Here is a 25733-nt window from a genome sequence, read left to right as displayed (position 1 = left end):
GGCTACTGTGGCCCCGGCGGCTGGCCACCCTGGTAGGAGCGGAGTAAGACCTTGTGCTTGGTGACAGCCTCACCACGGCGCCGCTGGTGCTCCACCAGGAACTCCTTGAGGCGATTGGTGGTGAAGGTGAGAGTCTGGCGGCGCAGCTTCATCAGGTAGGCATCCTGGAGCCAGGTGTTGGCGAAGCAGTCCTTCACCGTGGGGCGGCTCCTGCGGCAGCTCGGTGTCAGAGACCACGGGGCGCCCACCGCTTCCACACCATCCCCAACCGGCACTTCCCTCCAAGCCCCCCTAGGTGTCCCCCTGGGTCTTCCCAAGCAGGGATGGGGCTCAGGAGTCACTCACCAGGGGTGGACTGTGAGGACCTTGCGGATGAAGAGGGCGGCGCTCTGCGAGACGTTGGGGTACAGCTTGAAGGCATCAAAGCGCCCTGCCAGGATGCGGTTCTCTGTCTCAATGGGGTCCAGTTCAAAGAATGGCGACCGCCCGCTCAGCCTGAGAGGGAGGAAGTGGCACAGGCTGGGCACAGTGGGGAGAGGGCGCTGAGCACCCACCCAAATCCCCGTGTGGGACAAACATCCAGTTGGGAACAGTCTGTAGGGCTACAGCATCGCTCCCCCACCCTTTCCAATCCAGCCTGGTGGCCCTGCGTGGGGATTGCTACATCTCAGATGCTCACCCCCAAGCCCCTTTCTCTTACATGATGTAGGTGAGGACGCCAACACCCCAGACATCCGCAGCGGAGCCCACCGGGTCGCCTTTCACCACTTCTGGTGCTGCAGACAGAGTGAGAAGCTCAGTCATATGCACAGTGGCCAACCCCAGTACCCCCAAGTACCCACAGCACCACCAACACCCACAGCCAAGACAGCACCACCAACACCCCACCTCTTCTTCCTCCAGCATCCCTTGCTAACACCCTAACACAACCCAGCATCAGGTACCCCGTATGTCCCACAGACACCCAAATGCACCCATTGAGCCCAGCAGCTCTAACAGTCCCCTCCAGATACCCCCAGCATCCCAACCACTACTCAGCTTCCCCAGGCACCTCTCAGCTCCCCAGGCCCTGTGCATGGGCACAGCATGCCCCACTCACACATGTACTCCAGTGTGCCCACACGTCGCCCCAGCTGCCGCAGCACCAGGGGGTTGTAGGTCTGGGCACTGCCAAAATCAATGATCTTGAGAGCGTTTGTGCCCGAGACCACAACATTGTCAGGCTTGATGTCAAGGTGCACAATACGGCGGCCGTGCAGGTACTCGAGGCCCTGCAGCAGCTGTAGGACATAGCTCACCACGTCGTCCTCTGAGTAGCGAAACCTGGGGATAGGAGACATGAGCAGGGTCCCCACATTGTCCCCCCAGACCCAACCACCCCCACCCCCTGGACCTGTCCACGATGCTGTAGAGGATTTCCTTGCCAGCACAGTTCTCACAGATGAGCACCAAGTAGCGAGGGGTGATGTACGCCTCGTGTAGGGCCATGATCCGCTCGTGGTGCAATGCCTTCAGGATCTCATACTCCTGCAGCACGCTCTGCTTCCTCTCTGCCTCGTAGGGCACAATCTTGGCCATGAAGAGCTTCCCTGTGGCATTCTCCTTGCACAGCCGAATTACCCCAAAGCGGCCCCTGAGCACAGGGTGATGCTCAGCCCCCTGAGCAGGATGCTCCAGGGGCATCCAGGTGCAGCACCCCATCCCTCACTTCCTCACCTCGCTTTCTCATCCAGGAAGGTGTATGGCTTCTGTGGGACACCCTGCCGCAGTGCCGTGCCGTCTGGGGCCCTGCTGTCACGCGAGGGCTCCTTGGAAGACAGAGTGGAGGCAGGCACCTCCGGGGCAGGGGGTGAGGTGGGCGGCATAGAGACGAAGGATGTGACCATGTAGGGGGGCATCTTCCTGGTGGGTGCAGTGTTGGGGGTGGTGGACGCCGAGGGGGCAGGGGAAGGTTTGGATGGAGAGGGTGCCCGAGGTTGGGGGGACACCCTTGTGGGCGAGGTGGGAGCAGATGTGTCCGTGGGAGCAGCAGTGGTGCCTGTGTGGGGCATGGCAGCAGTCTGAGGGGCAGTGAACACCAGCTCTGGGGGCTCACAGACAGTGATGTTGGGTGGGAGCTTGGGGTCTGGCTGTGCCCCCTCAGGGACACCTGGCTGCAGTGACTGCTCAGGCTTCTGCAGCACTGCCTTGTGCTTGCGGGGCGGTGTGGTTGGGGGCAGCCCTGGGGCCGGGGGCTCCAACTGTGCCTGGGGTGTCTGGGTCGACCGGCTGGAAGCCGCCTTGTCGGGGATGGGGATGGCAGTGTTCTTGGCTGGAGCAGCACGGGAGTCTGCAGGGAGGAAGGAGAGCCATGAGCCGAGTTGGGGTGTATGTATCCAGGAGCAGGGTGCAAGCAGCATCCCACTGTCTAATGTCCTGGAGGAAGAGCCTGCAAAGCACCCTGCTGCTGCAGCCTCATTCAGCGGGGCTCACTGTGGGCACTGCCCCATGGGAACGGCTGGCTTACCTGTTGCCTCCAGGTGCACTTTGCCTGATACGGTGCTGTAAGGCCCCTGCCCAGCCTTATTGACACAGGCCACCCGGAACTTGGCAGCGCTGCCAGGGGGCAGCTCTGTCACGTTGAAGTAGCAGTCAGTGATGCCGGTGCTGACCAACTTCCACTCATGTTCCCCTGCCGGCATGGAGGCATGGTGAGGTTCAGGCTGCACCCTGTCCCACTTTCCCAGGCCCCCAGCACCCATCCATGCAAGGGTGAGGGTTGTAGCCCAGCTGAGGGTGCTCGCAAGCAGAGTAGGGGTGGCCATGTTTCACTGGCCACATACCCTCTAGCCTGTGCTCCAGCGTGTAGGTGCAGGGGGCTTTGCTCTCTGCAGGCTTCCACAGCACCAGCACCGTGTTCTTGTACTTCTGGGCAATCTCTGGGGTGCCAGGCCGCCCAGGGAGCCCTGCCGAGGGACACAGAAGTAGGCGGGCTGGGTGCCTGGCCAGCAGCAGAGTGTGTGGGCTTGGACACACAGGGAGATGCCTGTGCAGCAGCAGCCTGTCCCCCTTGAAAGCCCCAAGTAGGGATGGGCAGAGCAAGGATCCGGTGCTCTGCCCCAGAGAGTCCCCAGCTCCGTGGCTGTCTCACCGTGTTAGCAGCAGTGCCTGAGCATGCATCCCTCCTGCCAGAGCCAGCCCCGAGCAGCCCATACAAACAATCCCCCAGCAGCCGGCATGTGTTCTATCCCTGTGGGGCAGCACCTCTGTCCCCTGAGATCCCCCCACCCCCGTGTCCTTACGTGCCACAGCTAGTGTGCAGGAGCTGATGGCTGTGCCCAGGGTGTTGGCGGCTGCACACTCATATAGCCCCGCATCCTTCCTGGAGACCTTGGAGATGGTGAGCATCTGGCGGCCGTCCTTACAAGAGATGATGTTCAGCACATTGTCCGGCTGCAGTGAGCGCTTATCTGCAAAGGGGAGCAGAGGAGAGCAATGCTACAGCTGCTCCCTGGGCACCCACCCACTCGGGCAGTCCTGGTATCAGCAGCCCCACCTTTCATCCAGACAATTCTGGGGGTTGGGCAGCCGGCAGGCAGGCAGCAAAGGGTCAGGGCATCACCCTCCAGGAGCACCTGGTCCTTCAGCTTGATGTGAAAAATGGGGGGGAAATCTGGAGAGCAGAGGGCACGGTGAGGACAGGGTGCCAGGGCACGACCCATGTGCCCTATATCCCGATCATGCCTACCTGACTCGCTGGGTGCATGCTGCCGCCCAGCTGCAGAGCCATCCTCCCGCAGCAGGCTGGAGGGGATGCTGGGCTGCGAGGACATCTTCTCCTTCTTCGTCCGGGAGAGCCCCCAGCGCTCCCAGCGCGACCGCTTCTGTCCCTCACCTGCGGGGACGTGGGGAGAGAGGGTGGCTAGGACTGATTCCTGGGGACTTACCGGGGCGCCCGTGTGGCCGTGCCGAGGCAGCTCGGCTCCAGGGTGCTCCCAGCTCCCAGCTCACCTTTGGCAGAGGCGGTGGAGCGGGTGCTGCCCTCCGAGCGCAGGGACTCGGAGGATGGTGCCGGTGCCGGGGGTGGTCCCACCTGGTCCTGCGCCACGACGCCCACCCGTCGCAGGCTGTCCCCCTCCGAGATGGAGCGGCGCAGCAGGGACGGCCGCTGCTGACCCAGCTCCCCCGGACCCTCGTCCTCGGGCCGCTCGTCTGACAGGCTGCGCAGTCGCGAGGACATCCGCTCCATAGTGGCACTGATCTTCCGCCGCACTGCTACTACCGGCGACTCCCCGCCGCCCCCCGGCTCCGACTTGAGGCTCTCCGAGTCCCTGCGCTCCTTGGAGCTGCCCAAGCTCAGGCTCCAGGAGAAGCGGCGCCCGCGGGTCGGAGTGTCACCGCCACCTTCCTCCCCTTTGCTCTTCCTCCGCTCGGGGGGTGGAGTGCGCTTGAGGAGCACGGACATCCTGCGGAGGAAGCTGCTGTCCTTCTCCACCTCGTGCAAGTCCTGCACTGACTTGGACTTCTCCAAGCCGGCGGGCTGGCTCCGGCGCAGCTCCAGGGGCACGCCAGCCGGTGTGGGCCGGTAAATGCCATCGTCGCGGGCCGAGGGGCTGGCCAAGTGCCGGTCCTCAGAGCGGGAGCGAGTCAGGAGCTTCAGCCCACGGCTGAGGGATGACTCACGGCTCCGCTTGAATTTGGCCTCGAAGACCTCCTCAGAGTCAATGTCCTGGATGAGCAGGGAGCTGGACGAGCCGGTGGGCTGTGCTTCCTTCTTCTCCTCTGGTGCTGGTGCTGGTGCGGGGGGCTCAGCAGGGGCAGAGGGCTGGGGTGCTTCCTTGGTGGCCAGCTCCTTCTCCCATGTGGCTCCCATCGCCTGCATCACCTCTGCGTAGGAGGACTTAGGGGTGCGAGCCCCAGAGGCCAAAGGCTGTTGTGGGGTGGCTGTTCTGGGCCTGGCAGCCCCTACCCCAGGCGTCCCTGTGGCTCTAGCAGCTTCAGCCTTGGTGGGCACCTTTTCCTCCATTGACTTCTTCCCCACAGTGGTGACAGCGGCTCTGGCCTGAGGCTGGACCCGCTCCTCAGGGCTGGGCTTCCTCTCCTGGGCAGCCTTGGCCACAGGGGGCTGCGGTACCTCCGGCACCTGGGGCCGTGCCTCGGAGAGCGCTGAGAGTGACGGGAACTCCTTGAGCCTCTGAGCCTCAGTGTGGGCCATCGGGATCTCCAGGGGTGCACCAGAGCGGCGGTGCCGGACAACAGGCTCAGCATCACCGTGGCTGAAGGAGCTGCTCTTCTGCAGAACGCGCTCGGGGGGCAGCAGGTGGGGCGAGGCGGCCTCGCTGGACGCTGCCCGCACCAACCTCGGTACTGAGGGTGCCAGCTGCTCCATGCGGGGCGGCCACTGCCCCTTCTTGCCGGGGCCGACCCCTAGCGTCTCCAGGAGCGGACCCCGCAGGCCACTGACCTTGCCATCGGTGGTGCTGCCCCTCAGCAGGCGCTGCCGCATCAGCTCCAGGCGCTGGGCATGTTCGTCCTCAGCTCCCCGCCGCCGCGGCAGCTCCATGGAGGCCGCCTTGGCCAGGGCACGTCGAGGCTCCCGGCCCACCTCAGCCCCCTCCTCAAGGCTTGGGGGCCGGCTCAGCAGGGCACTGTCGGCCGAGCTGCCCCGCTTCAGCTCACCCCGCCGGGTGCTCTCCGGGGACTCCAGGCTGGAGCCCTTCCTCATGGCTTTGTGGGGATACTCGAGCCGCTTCTGGGCCTCGGGGGCCTCCTCATCGGAGGAGCTGTGTGCCTCCACCTCTGCACACTGCCGCCGTGGCCCTGGGGCCCTCGGCCTCTTCCCCAGGGCTACTACAGCCTTTCCCGTGGCCTCGCTCTGCCACTCCATGGCGGAGCCGTCCCCTGGCACAGCCACCTCCTGCCGCAGGCCCTCAGCTGGCCCTGGCATCTCGTCATCCGTGGGGATCTCATTGAGGGACATGCGGGAGCCAGAGAACTCCACCTGGTGCGGCATGGGGATGAAGGGCAGTTCGTCCAGGTCATCTGAGTCTGAGGAGGATGAGAGGGCTGGAGACTCCTTGAGGTGGCGAGGCACAGCGATGGAGAGGTGGTTGGAGGTGTCCTCCAGCAGCTCCGGGATCGGCCGCAGCACCATGTTGCACTTGTAGCTGATCTGTGAGCGCTGCAGCCCACGGACAGGACTGGGTCAGGCTCAGGCAGGCAGCACAGCACCACGCATGGCATCAGCCAGACTGGTACCAATTGCTCTCTTCCCACCCCAGCTCCTAACCCCACCTGCCATTTCCGACGGGAGAGGAAGAGCTTCAGGTGGTCAGTGCTGATGACCTTCCCCTTGGCCAGTGTCTGCAGGGAGAGGGGACAGCAAAGTCATTTAGATCCTACAGCAAGCCCTGAGCAACACTGCTGCCCCCAGGTGCTGCTCTGTGCTGGAACTCACCTTGAACCAGGGGTGCTCCAGAGTCTGCTCCGCATTGGGTCTCCTGTGAAGCAGCAGAGCCAGGTGAGGCGTGCATCCTGCCAGCCCCTCACCCAGCTCCTCCACCCCAACGGGCTCCGCAGCACTCACAGCCTGTCATTGACCAGCACTTTGATGACAAAGCCCTTGGCCTCCCGAGTGAGCCCCTGGAACATCCTTTCCTCAAAAGCCACGTTGTAGTTGCGGATGTTCATCAGTGTCGTCTTGTCATTCTCACCCACAAAGGGGGAGATCCCAGTGAGGCTGTGAGGAGGGAACACTGTCACTGGGATGCGGGAAACAGCTTGGCATGTCCTGGGGACTGAGGGCTGCCTCAGTGCCATGGCAGGAGCAGCCAGAGAGGAGGTGAGGAGCACAGAAAGGGAACAGAATGGGGGTCTCTTCTGTGGGGACGCACTGGGGCACTTACCACAGGTAGGCGATGACCCCCACGGGCCTGTGGAGAGGAGAGCAGGGTCACCACACAGCACCAGTCCCTCAGCACAGTGGGGATGCCAGGTCTACCCGGCTGCCCTTACCAGACATCGGTTACACTGGAGACAGGGCTCTGGTTGACAATCTCTGGCCCCACAAACTCGGGCGTGCCGTACTTGCAGTACTGCGGCTCATCGGGCGTCAGCTCCTGAGCGTTGCCGAAGTCGCAGATCCGGACCTGCTCACTGCTTGAATCTGCCATCAGGAGGTTTTCTGGCTACAGGAGAGTGCAGGGCAGGTGGGAGCTTGGCAGGAGGCTCCCACTGGGGAGAGGCACAGCAAGGCACAGGGACTGCTCCCTCTGCAGGGACCCAGGGAACACTCACTTTGATGTCCAGGTGCAGGACTTGGTGCTGGTGAAGGTAGCAGATTCCCTCCAGGATCTGCCGCATGTAGGAGCGGACCTGCAAGGGAGCAGAGGTGGGGTGGCACCAGGCAGCAGCGGGCCTGATGAGGTTGTCGGATGCCACCTCCTTTTGGCACAAAACAACAAGCATCATCTGTCCATGGGATGGGGTGGACACTGGTATCCCAGCCATCAATTGTCTCCCTGCCCACTTCACCCACCTCAGACTCACACACTGAGGACTTCCTTGCCATCCTGTCCAGCAGCTCATCCTCAGCACAGCTGGGAATGGTCAAGGATCACAGGGAACACTGTGCCCATGCCCTCCTCCCACCTTGCTCCCATGCACTCACTCTGCCTTCCAGCCCTCCCCTGGCCCCCACACCGCACCCCTGGAGGATACAGCTCCATCACCATGATGACCGCGTTCTTCTTCTCAAAGGCATCATGAAAGAAGACGATGCGCTCATGGTCGAGCTGTGAGAGGATGTGCAGCTCCCGGCGTGCTGACTGCTTGGCCTTGGTCCTGCCAGGGACGAACTTGGCGGCAAAGTCCAGACGGCTGCTCTTCTCTGTCACTCTCCGCAGGTAGGAGAAAGCCCCCCTGCAATGTGCCAGTGGGATGAGGAGGTGGGGAGGGAAGACCTCCCCATTGCTGAGAAGCTGGGGTAGGCACTTGTACCCGCAGGGAGATGCCCCAGGACCATCACTGGAGGATGACGACTGTCCTCAGAGGATCTCCTGGCCCCGTACCTCCCGATCTCCTCGTGTACATCATAGTAGTCAGTCAGGCGTCGTGCCTTGTGCAGCGCATCTTCCTCCATGGTGGCATCAGCTGCAGGCTGGGCTGGAGGAAGGAGAGGTGTTGTCAGGGTTGATCAAGGGGCAGGGGGCAGGCCTGCAATGCAGGGCCAAGGGGACCTGGCTGGCTCTACCTGCGTGCACCACCAGCTCAGCCTTGCAGGAGACCTCTCCTGCCAGGTTCCTGGCCGTGCAGGTGTACACCCCGCTGTCGGGCTCAGCAGCACCCAGCACCACCAGGGAGCACTCGTTGTCCTCATAAACGAAGCTCAGGTGGCTGCTCTCCTCCAGCAGTTCCCCATCCTGGGGGTGCAGAAGGTGTCAGGGGACCCATGCCATCCCCCCACCAGCTCCCACCCCCAGCGCCTGCAGCACGCTGAGTCATCTGGGGAGAGCACAAACCCAAAGCCCCAGAACAAGGAGCCCAAAACAGGGAGGGGAGCAGCAGCTGTGGGTCTGGTGGGCTGTGGGTCAGGGCAAGGTACTGAGGTCCCATCCCACCTTGTACCACATGATGTCCGGCAGCGGCTTGCCCTCCACCACCACGGCAAAGCGGGGTGTCTCCCCTTCCTGGGCATCAATGTCCTCCATGATGGACTCAAAGCGCGGTGCCTCTGCCAAGAGATGGGGCATGGGACACCACAGGGCAATGCCACACCAACACAGTCAGAACAGGGCCATGGGGCCATGGGACATACCACACCAACACACTGAGAACGGGGCACCATGAGGCAGTGCCACTCAATGGACATGGACGTGAGTGGGACAGAGTGGGGCTGCATCTACCTTTTATAGATGGATGTGAGGTGCTGTGGGGCAGTGCTAGCCATGACACTGGTGTGGGTTATTGTGGAGCTTCCCTCATGACTCTTAGCTATGGAGCAGTGTGTGTCATACACAGATAAGGGGCACCATGCAGCAGTGCTATTAATAGCACGTGGCCAAGGGGCACCATGGGCCATGGCACAGTGCCACCCATTGGGGTAGCGTCACCCATGGCACAGTGCCACCCCATGCACATGATCATGGGGCATGCGGGACGCCTCTATTCAAATCAGATAAGACACCAGACATGCATGCATAGCTTTTAGCCCCATGAGGCACCACCACCCGGTAGGACAGTATCCCCACAGCATATGAGTACAGATCATGGATGAGCAATGCCATGCAATGGGGCAGTGCCCGCTATGGCACACAGCCACGGCGCACCCTGAAGGCAGTGCTACCCTATGGGAGGATGCCACCCCCACAGCAGAGGGGCACAGCCCCCCGGCACGGGGGCACCTACCTGCGAGGTGGAGGCGGAGGGTGCAGCGGGCAGTGCCGTGGCGGTTGCTCACCTCGCAGGCCAGCGGCCCTGCAGCCCCCCGACCCACGCGCAGCAGCCGCAGGCAGTGCTGGTCATCATCCGGCATCGTCACCTCGCACGTGCCCTCCTGCTCCCCCAGCACCTGCCCGCCCCTGCGGGCACACACCATCAGCTCTGCGTATCACCCTTGGGTGTATGCCCTGAGGAACACCTAGAGTGCGTCCTACCTCTTCCAGGTGACGGTGGCCTCCACGTGGTTGATGGTGATGGTGATGGAGGCTGGTTGGCCCTCCACCACGTACACTACATCAGGCTTGTCCAGGATGACCGGAGCCTCATCCAGATAGGGACCTGCCACACATTTTGTCACCACCCCTCCCAGATCACACACCCAGCCCTGGGCTTGCAGCCACCCATCCTGCCCCTTCAGCCCAGCACCCTGCTGTGCACTCACCCCGATCCAGGAGCTTCACGGGCCCCACCAGTGGGGAGGGCTTGCTGTTGGTCTTGGGGGTTGCAGTGATGACACGGAAGAGGTACTGGGCCCCCTTGGTGAGCCCGTGCACTGTGTAGGTAGTGTCCCGCAGGCCAGCCACCAACACCATCCACTGTGTCATGCCCAGAACTTGCATTTGTATCACGTAGGTCACCGAGCTGGGGTCTGCATGGGGACAGGGTCAGTGCAGAGCCCACTTTACTGTACACAGCAATGCCCACCCCCTGCCCCTCACCTATGGCCGTGTCCAGCCACTTGGGCTTGTTCCACGTCAGTGTGATGGCTCTGCCAGTCACCGAGGCCACTGTGGGGGGCCCATCCGGGGGGGTTGGCACCACATCTACATGAGAGAGTTGTGGAGTGGGGTGAGCTTCCAGGAGTCCCCAGACAGCACCAACTCCCCTGCAACCTGCACTGCCCTGTGGTCCCATCTGCTGTCACCTTGCTATAGGGACGTTGAGTCCCAGATATAGGGCACAGGAGTAGCGGCCCCCAGTGGTGAGATTACTTACCTGTGACATAGAGGTGTGCATAGCATGTGGCCTTCCCTACTTTGTTGGCAATAACACTTTTATAGACACCAGCATGCGTGTGGCTGACGGCTCTGAACACCAAGCGATGCACGTCCTTATCTGCAGGGATGGATGCAAGAGCACATCAGTGCGGTGCAGAGCTCCCCTCCTGGGCAGTGTTGTGCCCAGAAGGAAGTGGCTCTGGCCAAGGGGAGAGCAGCAGGAAACCCTACATTGCATCATCTTGCGATCGTCAGTGCTGTCGATGCGTGAGCCATTGTGAAACCAGGTGATGGATGGGTAGGGCATCCCAGCCACCTGGCATTCCAGCACCGCCTCCTTGGACTCCACCACCTCCAGGTTGTGCAGTGGCTTCAGGAAGTCAGGCATGGTGAAGCACTCTGCCTCGGTCTCCGCCTGTTCTGGTTCCTCTGGGATGGATGGCATCTTCTCCAGCTTGGAGCTGTGGGCACCCGTGATGAGCACAGCGTGCCCAGCCTGGCCCCAGCAGCATAGAGTTGCCTGGCAGATTTCATGGGAACCAAGTAGGGGACACCATCTTACATCTGGGAGGCAGCGGATGGTCGTGGCTCCTCCACATAGAGCTCAGCAGAGCACTCCACGTGGCCATGGGTGTTCCTAGCAGACACCACGTAGTGCCCCTCGTCCTCACTGCTCACATGCACGATGACCAGTGAGTGCAGCCCCCCATCCTGCTGGATGCGCACGTTCTCCCCTTCCTGCACCATCTGGCCTGTGTGGAGACATGAATATGGCATCAGCAGCCCCAGCACAGCCCTCTGTGTCCCTGTCCCTGTGCCTCTGATGCTCCAAGAGCAAGGCTGGGTTTCCTTTAGGGGTGCAGACCCAATGGGATGAGGGCTGTAAGATAGAGGCCATGGCACAGGGGTTACCAAAGTGGCTCCAGGTGACCATCGGTGCAGGGGTCCCGCTGACCATGCAGTCAAAGCGTGCCGTCCGTCCTTCCACCACGTCCACATCCTCCAGTTTGCGGGTGAAGAGTGGCTGCACGGAGGGTTTCACCGTCAGCCGGGCACTGCAGGTCAACTCATCTGCAAAGAGAGCGTGGGGGGGTGAGACCCTCATGGCCAGAAGCAGAGCTGAACACATGGGGCAGGGCACAGCATGTCACTCCATGGGGGCTGTGGGGATCAGAGTGCATGTGCATAGCATCCAGGCACAGGGCTTGGGCTCTGTTGGCTGAGTGCCTCTTCCCTCTCCTCTAACTATAGAGATGTTATCTGCTGGGTGTAGTGGGAGGGTGCCCTGTCCTTCTGGGGCAAGGGGTTACCATTGGGAGTGCAAGTGCAATGCTCAAGACAGGGATGGTTGAAGCAGGAACTCACTGATGGGGTCTCTACTCAAGCCAGGAGGGAAACAGAGACACTTGTCCCTGGCTGGTGAAGGAGAGACATAGGTTGTGTGCAGGGGGAAGTGCAGAGGGCACAGGACAGGGCAGCCAGGAGTGTGCAGTGGTTCCTGCCACCAGTGGCATCTTTGGAAAGGAGGGCAGGCCACCCTGGCCCCTGCCAAATGCCCACATCCCTGTGCTGGGCTAGCAGGGACATGTCAGTAACAGGAGCCCATAAGCTCTGGAACCTGGGGATGGGAGCATGCTTGAAGCTGTGCTGCAAGCAGCTCTGGAGAAGGCATGCAGTTCCTGATGCATGGTACAGTCATGACACAAACATCTCCCAGTGCCTGGGAGCTGCACGCCTACTGGACGGGGCTGAGTCGGGGGGGCTGCAGGCTCAGGCTCACTGACTGGTGCCCTTCTATGCAGCACTAGAGCCCATGAAGTTGTGCAGCACCAGCTGCTGGGGGCACAAATCGCTCTCTATCCCCACACCCCCTCCGGCACTCAGCCATGATTTGGGATGGAGGTGTGCTAGTCTCCCCAGCACCACACCAAGGCTGGATCCCAAGCAATACCCCCAGGGTCTGCGTGCCCACCACTTACCCTTGGCCGTGCTGAGCTTGCAGGTGTAGATGCCACTGTCGTCCTCATGCACGGAGGTGAGCAGCAGCTTGCACTTGCGCCCGTCAAAATGCATCTTGCATTTGAGCAGGGCGGGCTGGAGCAGCCGGCCCCGTGACAGCCAGTCCACATCCATGTCTGGCGGGCCAGCCACCAGGCACTCAAAGAGTGCCAGCTCCCCCGCCCCGACCACCACGTCCTGCAGGGGAACCACCACAGCCAGGGACTGGCACTCGGGCCGAGCTGCCCGGGAAGGGGGGAGAGAGAGAGAGAGAAAGAGAGATGCATCTCAGCAACTGAAAAGCAACCATGGGGGGTGGCAAGGAAGGAGCCGTGCAGGGTGGGGGCATGCGGGGAAGGGGCCCAGTGCGATGGGCAGTGAGCGGGGTGCAGGCAAAGGGGTGCAGCGGGGAGGAGGTGAGGGCGAGATGTGGAAAGCGGAGCTGAGCCAGGGTGGGTGGCAGAGGGAAGGCAACGGGAGGTGAGGGGAAGTGTCCGTGCCAGGAACACACCACACAGCGCTTTACCAAACAGATTTTATTAGAGCTACAAAAAGGGTCACGGCCTCGCAGCCCACATCCCACCAAGCCCCCCCCACCCTGGGGAGAAGAGACCCAAAGCTGGGGCTGCTTCTGTGGCTGGAACTGGGCAGACCCTAGGGTCACAGCCTCAGCACGGGGGTCCCCGAGTCCCTTATCCCCCAGGCTCTGTGATGGGAGCCATTGCACCACGTTCCCTTTCGTATGGCCCTAGCTGGCACTGAGCAGCCACGGGGCCAAGCTCCCTGCTCCCTTCCCCTGAGCAGTGAGGAGAGGAGCAGCAGGACACACAGACACAGACACACGGATGGAGCAAGACACGAGACAGCATTGGGCAGCCGCCCTAGCCCGGCTGAGGGGGTGCCTGGCACTACTGACTGCCCCCCGCCTGCTGCTCGGCCCCGGTGACACGGTGCCCGGCCACCCCATGTGCCCCACACCCGCCGTCGAGGGCCCACGCATCCCCGCAGTGCATCCAGGACGAGGCGGCGGGTGGAGCAGAAGGTAATAATGCAAGGTGAGGTCCACTGCCTAAGAGGTGTCCAACTAAGAGCCCCCGTGGCTCTGAGAGATGAACCCCCTTATCGTACTCCCCCTGCGTACAGACAAAAACCGCAGTCAGCAAGCAGAAGGGTTAGTGCAGCGGAGACGGGGCCGGCACACACGCACATGCCAACACGCCATGCTGCGTGCCACAGACATGGAGCACGGCAGGGGGACTGGTGCCTCAGCCATCACCCATCCATTCGCTGGGTGCGTGCCTGGCTCACATGGCCACTCCTGTGCTGCCACTCTTTGCTGGGAGTGGGGGCCTGGCAGGACACAAGCAGTGCAGCAAAGGCTGGGGTGGGATTGGGACAGCCCAGGGACTCAGGCAGCCATCAGCAGGGAGGGCCGGGGGGAGCAGGGCACACAAAGCAAAGGGCAAGAGAAAGACAGCATCACTCATCCCCTTCCTGCAAGTCTCTTGGTCCCACGTCACTCCCCTGTTGCACACACATATTAGGGCCTCTAGGAGGATGCTGGAGCTCACTGCAGGGTTGGGGAGGGGCAGCGCAGCCCCAGGTACCCAAGTACTGTGGGACCTGCTCTGAGCTGGGAGCAAGCAGGTGGGACAACTCTCTCTGAGCTGCCCCCTGGGCACAGATTGCAGGCAGAGAAGGAAGGAGCTGTGTGCATGGTGGAGGGCCACGTCCTCTGCAGGGCCACCAAGGCCATGAGCCCTTTCTGCACAGCCAGGGCCAGTACCCAGCCCCATATGGGGACAAGGGGACACAGTGTAAAGCTACTCTGGTGGAGCTGGGGGCGTTGGCACAGCTGGGCAGCGGGACCCACTATTGTGGGGCCGCACATTTGGACTGGGCAGTGTGGCAGCATGCCTCCTTCTGCAGGGCCAGCCTCTGCAGCACTATGACCACTCCATGTCCCCTCCCTACGACCCCACCAGGCAATGCGCTTCCTGCGCTGGGCTCACACCCACCTGCTCTGCAGCAGGGAGGGCAAGAAGCAGCACCACCAAGAAGGGGTCTGCAGCAGCCCCTTCCCCACACAGCTCATGCAAGGTGCTGGAACTGGCCAGCCCCATGGGGACATGGGGACACCCTCAAGGAGCTTTACCTCTGACCTCCAGTTTGGCCTCGCACTGCTTGGTGCCATACTCGTTGACAGCCTTGCAGGTATAGAAGCCGGTGTCAGTGCGCTCAGCTGCCAGGATGTGCAGTGTGTACAGACCCCGGGCCCCCTCTGTCTCCTCTGCATGGTGACGGCGGCCGTACTTCACGGGCTGCCGGTTCCGCAGCCTGCTCAGGGACATGGGCAGAGAGGCATTGTCACAGCTGGCCCCATAGAAAGCCTCATTCTCCTCAGTTTCAACCAAGACCAAGACCAGAGCACATCTCCTTGGTGCTACTCTGAGCTGGCAGGCCCCAAACGGGAACATCCTCATGCCTGCCCCCTTCCCTGCCCTCCTGTGACCCAGTGAGCTCCAGGACTCACCAGTAAATGATGGGCTTGGGCTCTCCGCGGACGCGGACACTCATGCTGACATCCTGTCCCTCCAGCACCGACTGGTCCAATAGGGCCACCTGAGGAAGAGGAGGTCAGGAAGCAGCTGGCAACCATCACCCTGGGACCACGTGTCCCTGACACCACCCCGGGGACCACCTGTACCCCATCACAGGGGCAGCCCTAGAGCCCCACAGGGCACAGCTCCTCCTCTGCCAGGTCACAGGGGGGGCTCTCAGCTCACCTCAAAGGTGGGTGCAGCCTTGAAGCTGCTCTCCGAAGAGCTGTGGGCAGCTCCATGCTCCGCTCGGGGCTGCAGCTTCATGGCTGGTCTGTGCTGCGGGGTTCCAGACTCTGGGAACTCTTCCAGTGGGCTCAGGTACTCCTCGTCTGAGGTGATGGGGCTGACCTGGCCCAGGGGGGGGGGCAGGTTCCCATGCCGCTCCACGGCGGGGGCTGGCAGGAGAGGGTAGGTCAGGAGCCGGCAGCGGACAGAGCCGGGCAGGAGGCTAGGGGACCCCTCCCCACCATTCTATGCCTGGAAATGCCCGGGGATGCCCACCCTATGCTGCATCCCGCCAGGAGCAGCACGGTAGCCGGCAGCGAAGGGGTGCTGGGCTGCGCGGGGGGTGGGTGCGAAACACGCCCCGGGGCCGATAAGAGGACGCGATATCCCGCAAGGCGACAGCGGGGCTCAAGTGGCTCTTACGCAGCAGGCCGCGCTCCCATCCTTAAGCCGCCCGGATTCCGGGAATGGCTGCCCCTGCCTCGAGCCGGCAGAAGGCTGAAGGTGACATTGGCAGCTGCGCTTCCCTCGCAGCCCGGACAGCCGTTCCCAGGGTCCGAGCTCGGTATCGCGGCGAGCACGCGTGGGCAGCGGGGCCGGCGTGGGGGGAACGTGGGGCCGGGATGGGGGTGAGATGTGAGCGGGGCCGGGGGCGAGCGTGCTGCCGGCTGAGCGCTGCCCGAGGTGGGGGTGCTGGCCCTGCTCCAGCCCCGCCGTGTCAGCCACCGTTTCCCACCCCCCCACTCCCCCCCCCCGGCCAGCGGATCCCCTTACGGAGCTGCCGAAGCGGGAAAGCGGGCGGGCTGCCCGGTGACGGCTCGGCCCCCCCTGCCCCCTCGTTGCCCGCGTGAAGCGGCAGCAGGGCGGATAGCTGCGGGGGTCCCGACCCCCGACTCCCGTCGGTCCCGCAGGGCTCCCCTCAGCCCCTCCGCCCGCAGCCCTCCGGTGCCCCTCGCACTCACCGGGGGGGACGCGGCCCCCTCCCTGAGCGGGACCGAACCGCGGGAGCGCCGCTGCCGTTGCCGGGTCCGGGGCCGATGCGGCGGCGCCGGGCGCACATCCAGCCCGGAGCGCTGAGCCCTCCCCGGCCGAGCGCCGCCCTGGCCCCGCGCCGCCGCCCGGCCCCCGGGGCTGGGCCTGAAGCGGGGGAGGGCCCAGCGACGGGTTGGGGGCTGCCGACCCCCTTCCCTTCCGCCTCCGAGGGGCGGCAGCTGCCCGGCTGCGCGCTCAGCGCCCCGGGGCGCCGCGAGGCGGGGGGGGGATCGGGGTTCCTGCAGCTCCCCCGGGACTCTGCACTCCCCAGGGCAAGTCTTGAGATGGGAACACCTCGGGGCTGCGGTGGGACGGGAATTCCCGGATGGCGGAGGGCACGCTGGGCACCAACGCAGGCTGCGCGTCGGTGGGCAGCCGGGGTGCCCCGCAAGGCACTGGACTTGCCAACTCGTTGGGGATGCTCGGTGCCTGACCCCGCTCCCCCCACGGCACAACCCGGCAGCGAGTCAGCTGCTTCGGTTCAGACAGAGCCTTGTAGGGTAAGGAAGCAGCTTTCCTAGCAGTGACAGCAGAGCTGGCAGGCAGCCCGTCGCCTCGCCGGCCCTCCCGCCGCCCCCCGCTGCCTGCATCCCGGCCGCCGGCACTCACCGGGCCGCACGCTGAGGATGGCGCTGCAGCAGGTGGCTCCCACCTCGTTGGCCGCCGTCACCGTGTAGAGGCCGGCGTCGGCCACCCGGGCGCTCCTGACCAGCAAGGTGTGCCGCTCGCCCTCCGCCTTGATGGGCCGCGCCGTGCTGCTCCTCAGCGGCACCCCGTCCTTCCTCCAGGACACTGCGGACAGAGGCAGGGTCACTTCAGACCATCCCGGGATAAGAGAGAGTCCTCTCTCCCCTGGGCGTCAGCGCAGTTCTCTGCCCAGCTTGGGGACCGCTTTGCCATCAGGAGCAGCCCCAGGTCCCCATGGACCCTGATGGAGAGAGGCCCCGCTATGGTTCCTGGCATCCTCCTGCCCTCCAGTGGAAGATGGAGGAGGGAAACAGAGCTGCTTTGCACGTTGCCAGCCTCTGCCGGCTGCTCCTGCCTGGTGCCTCCCCATGCTATCCCAGCACAGGAGGATCACAGAGGTTCTGCCTGCACCCTGCATTTTAGGCATTTTGTTCCCTGAGGAGCACAGAGCCACAGTTCCGCCACACAGCTCAGGTGGCCCCAAGAGCCTGGGACAGACAGGGCGACAGTGCCAGAGCCCATTGCATTCTCACGCCCTGCGACCACTCACCTTCTGGCTGCGGGTTGGCCGTGACAATGCACTTGAGCAGCACCTCTGTCCCCACAGCCACCGCTGTGTCCTGGATGGGGATCTCAAAGATGGGCGCTTCCAGGGGATCTTCACCCGCCGAGACGTAGGAATCATCCGAGGACTCTGCACAGGGAGAGATGGCCCCACGGCCATGAGCAGGGTGAGCACAGGGTCCTGTGCCGCTCTGGGCATCCCAAGGTGGCAGTGAGGTGTGGCAACACCACGGTACCTCCTCTGATTGGGACAAGAGCTGTGTCCTACCTAGCTCTGGAGAGGTGGGCCGGGCCCGGCGCCCCTTCCCCTTGCTTCGCGTGCCTCTGCCTTCCTGAGCCGTCCGGATGCTCTCTTTCTTCTCCACCACTTTCGCCTGCCTTCTTTCCACCTCCTTCCCTGTGCTGTGCTGCCCTGCCCAGCTCCTCTCCAGCCGGGCCTCCTGCTCCATGCCCGGCTTCGCCCAAGGCAGGAACCGCACCTCCGCAGACACCTCCGGCCTGCGGTACAGCCCGTGGGGCACAGCCAGCCTGGCAGCCAGCCCTTCACTCGCCACCCCAGGGGCCCTGGTTGCAGCCACAGGACTTCCATCCGGGCACGAAGTCCCTTCAGCGGCACGACCCCGTGGGGTGGTCTGTGCCAACAACCACTGCTCCTTCTTCTTCACTTCCCCACCACCATCTTGCTGCACAGCCTTCCTTGCCTCCTCCACTACGCCGCCCCGTGCCGGGCCTCTCCGTGCCCGCTGTCCCCCCGGCTCTGGCTCCCCGTTGGGTCCCACCAGCGCCACGCTGGAGAGAGCCAGGTGCTGGATGACGTGCGTGCCGTCGGCCGGAGCCGAGGCCTTGGCTGGCTGCGCCTTACGTGGCAAGGCTGAGCCGCGCGGGGTGCGGGCGGCGGGGGGCTCAGCGGGTGGCTGTGGCTCAGCCTTGCCCAGCTCCTGCGAGCGCCGCAGCTGCTGCTTGGACACGGTCCTCTTGATGCGGCTCAGCTCCTCCGAGAACTTGTGCTCGATGTCCTGCACTCGCCCGGCGAACTTGCCCCGCTCGTCGAAGGAGGCGGCTTTCTGGCGGAAGGCCTGTCGGCGGCTGGCCGCGCTGCCCTCTCCGTCCCGCCAGCCCCCCGGCGTGCCCACCCGCCGCTCCCAGCCTGGCTGGTCGAAGGAGCGGGTCTTGCGCAGGGGCAGCCACGGCCGTGCGGGGAACGGGCTGTCTGCCTGCTCCAGGCTCCCGCGGCGCTCCTCAAAGTACTGCAGCCGCTCGAAGATCCTGGAGCCGGCGCGCACCAGCTTGGGCGATGCCCGCACCGAGATGCGGCCCGATGCGTCGCTCATGGGCGTGGCGGGCCGGGAGTCCTGCGTGCTGCCCTGCGAATGAGACTTGGGCTTCTTGATCTTCTCCTCGTACTCCTCGGGAACGATGTCCTGATAGTCGGCCGGCACCGAGGACGTCCTGCGGGGGGTCACAGGAGTGCAGGAGGTGGAGGAGGGGAGGCGGGCAGAGGGCTGCGAGGTGGCTCCGGAGGGCGTGGGGGGGCACAGGCCAGCTCTTGGGGACGGCGAGCGGATGATGGGCGGCTTGGCGGTCAGCGGCAGGGCAGCGGGTGAGTGCGGAGGCTCAGCGCCTGGCTTTGGGGAGACGGGACCGCTGTGGGGGTCGTCTCGTCGGTACCCCCCCTGGGGGATGCTGCTGCAAGGGGAGAACGGGGGAGAGCAAGTCAGAGCCCGCCCTCACCTATGGCCGCATCATGGGTCCCAACCCAACCACCCAATAGGGCACGGCAGGGGACAGCCCCAGGACCCTCAAAGCGCCACAGCGAGGGGATCCAGCCACACGCCACCAGGAACCAGCTTGTTGGTATGACCCAGTGGTGTCTTACTGCTGGTGTCTCATCACCCAGGGACACCCATGTAGGACAGCAGTGTGGTGAAGCTGGGACACTCAGCAAGTGCCCTTCCCAGAGCTGCCATGCAGGCAAGATGAGGGCACAGGGACAGAGGGGTCTTCCTGGGGTGTTCCAGCATGCCAGGGCAGTGCAGAGAGCTCTTCTGCAAGGCCACAAGTCATCACCCAGTGTACATGCTGCTGCCAACATGTCCCCCTGCCCTGCCACCCCCAAAATCCCCACCCACCCCCCTGGCCCCATCCCAGGGCTTGGCACGTGCAGTGCAGAAATCAAAAAGTGAGATGAGGTTCTGGTGGAACAAGCAGCCTCAAACAAAAAGGGGATGATGGAGGTTGAAGGAGAAGGCCTGTGGGGTTGGGGAGGGACAGGGGCTCTGAGCATGTCAGCAGGCGCTGGGGAAGAAGTATGTCCCTCATCACCACTGCCACCCCTGGGTGGCGGGGACAGCTTGTCTGTGGGTGTCGCACCTCTGTGCCCCCATGTCCCTGGCCAAGCAGAGCCCTCACAGCTGGCCAGGAAGAGGTTCAGTTCAGATGGGGTTACCCCCAAACCTTAACTGGCCATAGCAAATAAGGACCCCGCTCCAGGCCCCCCACCCCAGGGCTGTTCCCTCCTCACCAGTGCCAGGTGCCTACTGCTCAGAGCCTCCGTTCCTCATCCGGACATGGAGAAGGCAAAGAAAGCCCAGGCGGAGGAGAGAAGATGGCTGCGGGGAGGAGATGGCCCCAGCAATGTCCCCTCCGCGCACTTCTCCCTGCTACTTACACGTGGAGCGAGAGCGCCCGTCCTCGGTACAGGCTGAAGGCGCTGCCGTATGGGTCACTGGCCACAGAAAGGCTATCCTCCGACCCCCAGCTTGTGCCCACCAGATTAGCCCGTGATGCCCGCACCAGCGGCTCCACGCCCAGGTGCCGGACCTCGGTGCCACGTGGGGATGGCGCGTTTGCTTGCCTTGGAGTTCCCAGCGGCTGCCAGGCACTAGGGCGGAGGTAGGGTCCCCGCACGGGGAGGTTGGCATCCGGCTCCTTCTCCACCACGGTCTGCTGGCTGCCCGACCAGCTGGAGCGCTCCTCCGCCTGAGACAGGGCCAGCACCGAGGTTGGCGTCGTGTTCATGGAGGCGTCCACCAGGGTGTCAGAGCCACCTGGAAGAAGAGCGGTGGGCATCCCCAAGTGGTATCCCACCCAGTTCATCCCACAGGCGGGCCGCTCCAAGGGGACCCCTTAAGCTCTGTGTCCCCGCAGCTCACCCGTGGGGGTGCTGAAGGCCGTCTCATCCTGCAGCTTGCTGCGCTGCGTCACCTGGGGGTCACTGGGCTCATCCTCGCCGGTCTCCGAGTCTGTGGGGGAAGAGTAGAGGATGAGGGGACACTGGCACTGCTCCTCAAAGACCTACCGGCTCCAGCAGCTGATGAGCAGCACACAGGCAATTCTGAACAGCAGGAGAGCAAGGGTAGGAGAGGGATGACTGTAATATGGGGGACACAGAAGGGACAGGCTGCCAGCAGGAAAGGCAGGACTGAGGCTGGAAAGACCATGGGACAGGAGTGACATTAGATGACGTTATGTGGGATGGAGGCAGGAGAAAAGATGGTGGTGGCGGTGGAAATGCAGGGGAAGGAGGATGTAAATTGGTGATGGAGACAGGGGGACAGTGTGGCATTGCGACAGGGAGACGCGCTGGGGGCAGAGGGCCCCATCTGGGAGCAGGACTGGCATGAGGTGGGCATCTTCCTACCGTAGCTTTGCTTCCTGCAGGAGCGGAAAACTTCGCTTCCATAGGGGCAGCAAGAGAGAGAGAGACATCAACACCCGGTTATCGGCCCGGCCTGCGGAGACGCGTGGGGCACTGGGGAGGACTTTGTCCCCAGCATGTCCCTGCACTACTATGAGGCAGTGACCTGCCAGGGCAGCAGCTGTGCGGGCTGTGCCAGTTCAGAGAGCCTGGCACCATGTGCTGGCCTTGGAGGCCAAAGATGGCTCAGGGCCCACAGTGGGCACCTGGTGCCTTGCCCTTCCGTATGGCAGAGGCCATGGGTTTGGAACCTCCAGCCTTCTCTGCAAAAATTGACTACACAGACACAGCCACTACGTCATCTTTAGCACCACATTCAGCCTCCCTTTCCCTGCATCTCTCCTGTAAAGCACATGGCATCTCCCCCTCCCCACACCATGGTCACATCCTGCCTGCACAGCAGCCAGCTCCTGTACCTGCTATTGCTCCAGCTGTCCTGTGGGCCCTGTGCCCTCACCTCCTGTGCCCCAGGTGCTGGCACACATGGATGTGTGCGCCCAGGGGCACACATGCTGCATCAGGCCTGGTATGCACTCTGCATCCTGAACCCCGGCAAGTGTTCAGAGGTGCTGCTGTGTCCCATAATGTGGTTCTGGCTGAGAGAGCACCAATGCTGCTCTCAGTGTGAGGCTGTGGGGCACTGTGTGCCCAGCATGTTGTGGCCAAGTCAGTGCAGAGCCACTGTACTGTTCCTTCCCAGGAAATCAAACCCACGTAGATACCAAGGGTCACCATTTCTTCCTCACCACTATGCAAGCCATCACAAGCTGTGACTGCAGAGCCCTTTGGCAAAGGAAACATACCCCGCTCTCCAGCCCTGTCATCGCACACCACATCCCAATGGGGGTCCACACTGCTATCAGCTCCCTGGGCTGGGCTGGTGCAGCCCAGCACACTGCTAACTGTCCCATCATTGCCATTGCAGCAGGCTGCCTGCCACCGTGTCCCCAGCTCTCCCAGCAGCACCCCTGCTCCTGGAGCTGTGAGGACAAAGGCACGCTCACGGGACAAACCAGGAGCCCCTCAACACTTTTTAGGGCTGTGCCCAGCCCTGCACAGCCTCTGCTCACTGCCCCCTCCCTGGTACTGCAGGGGGGCCAGACCCCATCCCAGAAGTTGGGGGCAAATCCTGGTAACTCAACGCACCATGCGTGAAGCGACCGAAGCGCCGCGAGTGGCCGGTTTTCTGCAAAGGAAGAGAGAAGAAAGCGTTATCCACAGCACAGCCTCATGCACACCCCCGGCTGCACGCCCCCAGGGTACCTACCGGCACACACCCCACGCACACAGCCGTGCACGGGTGTAGGTGGGCACGTGCAGCGCATGCCCACCAGTGCACATGCATTCACATCTCTTGGTGCTGCTCCCCTCCTGCGCCCAGGGGTGACACGGTGCACCCCAGTCCTGCTGCCTGCAGACAGCAGCTTCGTCTGGGCAGGTGCCCAAATGCTCCACAGCCCCTTCGAAGCTGCCGCCCGCGCCAGCACAGGGACTGAGCCAGCCAAGCGTCTTCCAGGCACTGGCCCAGACTCAGCCATGGCCATGGGCCCAGCATGGGGACAGCATCCCCCAGCCTGATGGTGGCCATGCCAGCTGTGAGAGAGGCCACCTGGCACAAGTGCCATGAGATGACCAGCCTGTAGGGTGAGAGGTGTGGGAGCCTCACCGTCTGGGCAAGCAGGATCACAGTGTGGGGCAGAGGTGCCAGCAGCTCCCTGCCAGCTCCCTTCCCTCCTCTTCACCGTAGCTCAGGGCTGGGTATCTGATTGCCAAGGGCCACCTGGCTGCCATGCTGATGTAGGCAGGTAGGACAGGGGATGTTGTGTACAGGCAGCAGGGATGAGCTGCCAGCACCCAGCATTGCTCCCAGCCCAGCCGGGCAGCAGTGACTCCCTGGGACAACAGCAGCCTATGCCCTTGCTGCCCACTGAGGAGCCTGAGTGGGGCTCTCCCAGAGCCTCCCGCCCATCCTGCAGCTTCTAGACAAGCTCACAGACAGACAGCCCTCAGGTATGGACAACAGACAGCCCTCAGGTATGGACAACAGACAGTCCCCAGGGACAGACAGCCCCAGGGGCAGACAGACAGCCAAGCACAACCAGCAGTCAGATGTCTTTACAACAGCAGCAGGCTCATTTTGCAGCCCCCAGGGTGCCAGTGGGCAGTGCAAAGGGACTCCCACTGCTCCCTCCCAGCATGAGGTGCTGGCCAGAGGGCAGTGGATGCACGAAGCACATTTGTATTCAGGCTGAGCCAGGTTGAGCCAGGCTTCACCTCCCCTCCCTGACTGCCTGTGCTGGTTCTGGCTGGCAGCCCGCCTTCCAGGCCAGGGAAAGATAGATGAGTGATTAACTGCACCATCGGCGGATAATTCCCCCATTAAAAAATGAAAATGCAATTGAGTGCCATTATCGGGTGTGCTCACGGCTTCCCCGGGGACTGGCGCCATCGGCTCCCACCAGATCTGGTGACTGCACCCAGCAGGGCAGGGCCCACTGCTACAGGGGGAGGTGAGCCCCTGACCTCTGCCCTACAGAGCACCCCCGGCCCGGACCCCTGGGACATGGCACCCACCCACAGCTCAGAAAGCAGCATCCCCCAGGCATTGGGTGATGTAGGGTCACCTCCAAGCAACTAACCCTCTGCTTTCAAAGAGAAGGACAGAAAGGGGGCTGGAGGTTGGCAGGAACAGCTTGGACCAACCCCAGTGGGCTGAGATCTGGGCAACCTGGCCAGCAGTGATGCACCCTGCCTGGGGTTTCATTTTCAGCCTAGGAAACAGCACAGGGGAGCCCCTGGAGCCCACCCTGAACTCACAGAGAAGGGAAGAAAAGCCAGTGGGGATGAGCATCCAGCCTCAGCCTTGCCCCATGGCGAGGTAGGGTGAGACCTGCCTTGTTGCCCCAGTACCTGCATAGACACACCATCCTCATGCAGGGTCCTACCAGGGGGCTATCCATCCCTATAGCTGTGGCCATGGGACGAGTGGGGCTGTGGAGCACAGCCCTCTCCTGGCACATGGAGCCAAGCAACATGGCACTGGTATTGCTGACTGTGAGGCCAACAGGAAGCAGGGCCAAGGGGAAGCAGGGAGGCAGCGGGTGGCCCAGGTGGTGTGCGGAGCTCAGCCAGCATAGCAGGACCGTGCCCTGTCACGCAGGCCATCCCCAAGGGCAGATGGGGCATCCAGGTACTGCCCCCAGGGGAGATGGATGCCCCCACATCTGGGCAGGGCTGTCATCTCCCCACAGCATCCCAGGGTATCCATGTCCCCTTCCTGCACGCCTGGGTGGGGACTGTGGGGACACCCAGCAAGTGACAGTGGGGTGGCTGTGCACCCACGTAGGGTGCAGCAGTGGGGTGCTGCTGTGATCCCCACGAGGGGGTTCCTGGCAGGATGCCCCCATCCTCCCCCCACCGCCGAGGCCCGGTGACGTCCTTGCTCCTCACTCGGCAGAGCGTGCGGAGAGGCCCGCGGAGGATCTCTGCTGTGCCAGGCATGCTCCTGACGCGGAGGGGATGACGCATGCAAAGCCTCATCTCCAGCTCCGTGACCACCGGCGGCGGGGCCGGGGGGAGCCATGCAGCCGCCTCCGGTGGCTCCGGAGGGCAGGGAGGGGACAGGACCCCCGCCATGGGCTCGCGGCCGTTCTGGCAAAGGCGATGCTGAACACCTGCGCGGCACTGCTGCGAGGAACCGGCGGCTCTGCGGGCGGGGCTAGCGGTGGGAGAAACCCGGGGTGGGGGAGCAGCGCAGGGCCGGGCTCGCCCTCTCCCCACCCGGGATGGACGCGCGCCCGCTTCTCGCTACTCTCCCCCCCGCCCCACCTCCATTCCCCCGTGCGCTCACCATCTCGCAGCCCTTACCTGGAAGCGCTTCTTCACCCAGATCTTCTTCATGCTTCTGCAGAGTCCCGGCGGCCCGGCCACCGCCTCTCAGGCCCGGCAGCGCCGCAGCCCGCAACTGGGGGGGTCCCCGCTGTCAGCGCCCCGGTGGGGCCCCCAGCATCCTCCCGGGGAGGGCGGAGGGAGAGGCAAGGGCTCGCCAGGTTGGGCTCTCGGGAGGGCTGGGGCTGTGAGCATGAAGCATCACTGGAGTGCTCCTCCCTCCATCCTTCCTCCGCCTGCCTCCGCCTCCGCCTCCTGCCAGCCCTGGCACGCAGTGACAGCGGCGGGGGACGGTCAGGGCACAGGTGGCGGGGGCACCGCGGGATGGGGGATGCGCGCACACATCCCGCGCCCCTCTGCCCTCCTGATGGCTTTGGCTGTGCGGGATGCGGGGCCCCGAGCCCCCTGCCCAGAGTCACAGATCTGCTCCCTGCTCTTGCGCTCAGCACCACTCAGTGCCGGGGGTCCTCAGCGCACCCCAGCGCAGATGACAGCAGCACAACGCTCAGCACCGGTTCTGCATGGCACTGCCACATGCACACCACGATGCCTGGCAGCTCCGGCTGCTTTTTTGCACTCCCCCTCCCAGCCCACGGCTCCCAGCATGGAGCTTGTCACGGCTTC

General features: G+C 63.7%; 1 protein-coding gene across 3 annotated transcripts; it reads right to left on the bottom strand.

The window, feature by feature from the left end:
* SPEG (striated muscle enriched protein kinase) lies at positions 1–25512 on the bottom strand. Of its 3 annotated transcripts, XM_072342494.1 has the most exons (43): positions 25089–25512; positions 22368–22407; positions 21165–21194; positions 20677–20766; positions 20193–20571; positions 17793–19210; positions 17511–17654; positions 16883–17065; positions 15200–15411; positions 14947–15035; positions 14569–14750; positions 12395–12655; positions 11328–11486; positions 10978–11167; positions 10647–10876; positions 10414–10533; positions 10137–10241; positions 9860–10066; positions 9633–9756; positions 9385–9557; positions 8598–8710; positions 8231–8399; positions 8049–8142; positions 7699–7899; positions 7517–7577; positions 7276–7353; positions 6994–7166; positions 6885–6911; positions 6566–6718; positions 6437–6479; positions 6274–6342; positions 3991–6160; positions 3728–3874; positions 3536–3652; positions 3282–3449; positions 2823–2945; positions 2507–2671; positions 1717–2329; positions 1394–1633; positions 1100–1323; positions 701–776; positions 346–495; positions 1–210 (listed from the first exon to the last, which is right to left on the bottom strand). In XM_072342494.1, exons 1-43 carry the CDS (start codon positions 25119–25121, stop codon positions 3–5), a joined length of 9951 nt encoding a protein of 3316 aa, XP_072198595.1. In that variant the 5' UTR covers positions 25122–25512; the 3' UTR covers positions 1–2. The 3 variants fall into 3 exon arrangements, with proteins under 3 accessions (XP_072198595.1, XP_072198596.1, XP_072198597.1); XM_072342495.1 differs by lacking the exons at positions 1–210; positions 346–495; positions 701–776; ... (11 more) ...; positions 6566–6718; positions 6885–6911 and having other exon boundaries at positions 7019–7162; positions 25089–25506; XM_072342496.1 differs by lacking the exons at positions 1–210; positions 346–495; positions 701–776; ... (27 more) ...; positions 11328–11486; positions 12395–12655 and adding an exon at positions 12750–13546 and having other exon boundaries at positions 25089–25483.
* Between the last annotated feature and the right edge of the window lie 221 nt (positions 25513–25733).

The sequence above is a fragment of the Excalfactoria chinensis genome, chromosome 7 (genome assembly GCF_039878825.1).
Source record: "Excalfactoria chinensis isolate bCotChi1 chromosome 7, bCotChi1.hap2, whole genome shotgun sequence".
NCBI lineage: Eukaryota > Metazoa > Chordata > Aves > Galliformes > Phasianidae > Excalfactoria > Excalfactoria chinensis.
Note: the sequence above shows the minus strand (reverse complement) of the source record. Positions and strands in the feature narration are given on the sequence as shown.

What these genes read in the sequence shown, in the direction of transcription:
- SPEG (XM_072342494.1), bottom strand. Translation starts at nt 25,121, where the DNA reads ATGAAGAAGATCTGGGTGAAGAAGCGCTTCCAG. An exon ending in CCATCCGCTGCCTCCCAGAT is followed by an intron (nt 10,877 to 10,977) that starts GTAAGATGGTGT and finishes GGGTGCCCACAG; the next exon opens with CTCCAAGCTGGAGAAGATGC. An exon ending in TGCACACCTCTATGTCACAG is followed by an intron (nt 10,242 to 10,413) that starts GTAAGTAATCTC and finishes TCTCTCATGTAG; the next exon opens with ATGTGGTGCCAACCCCCCCG.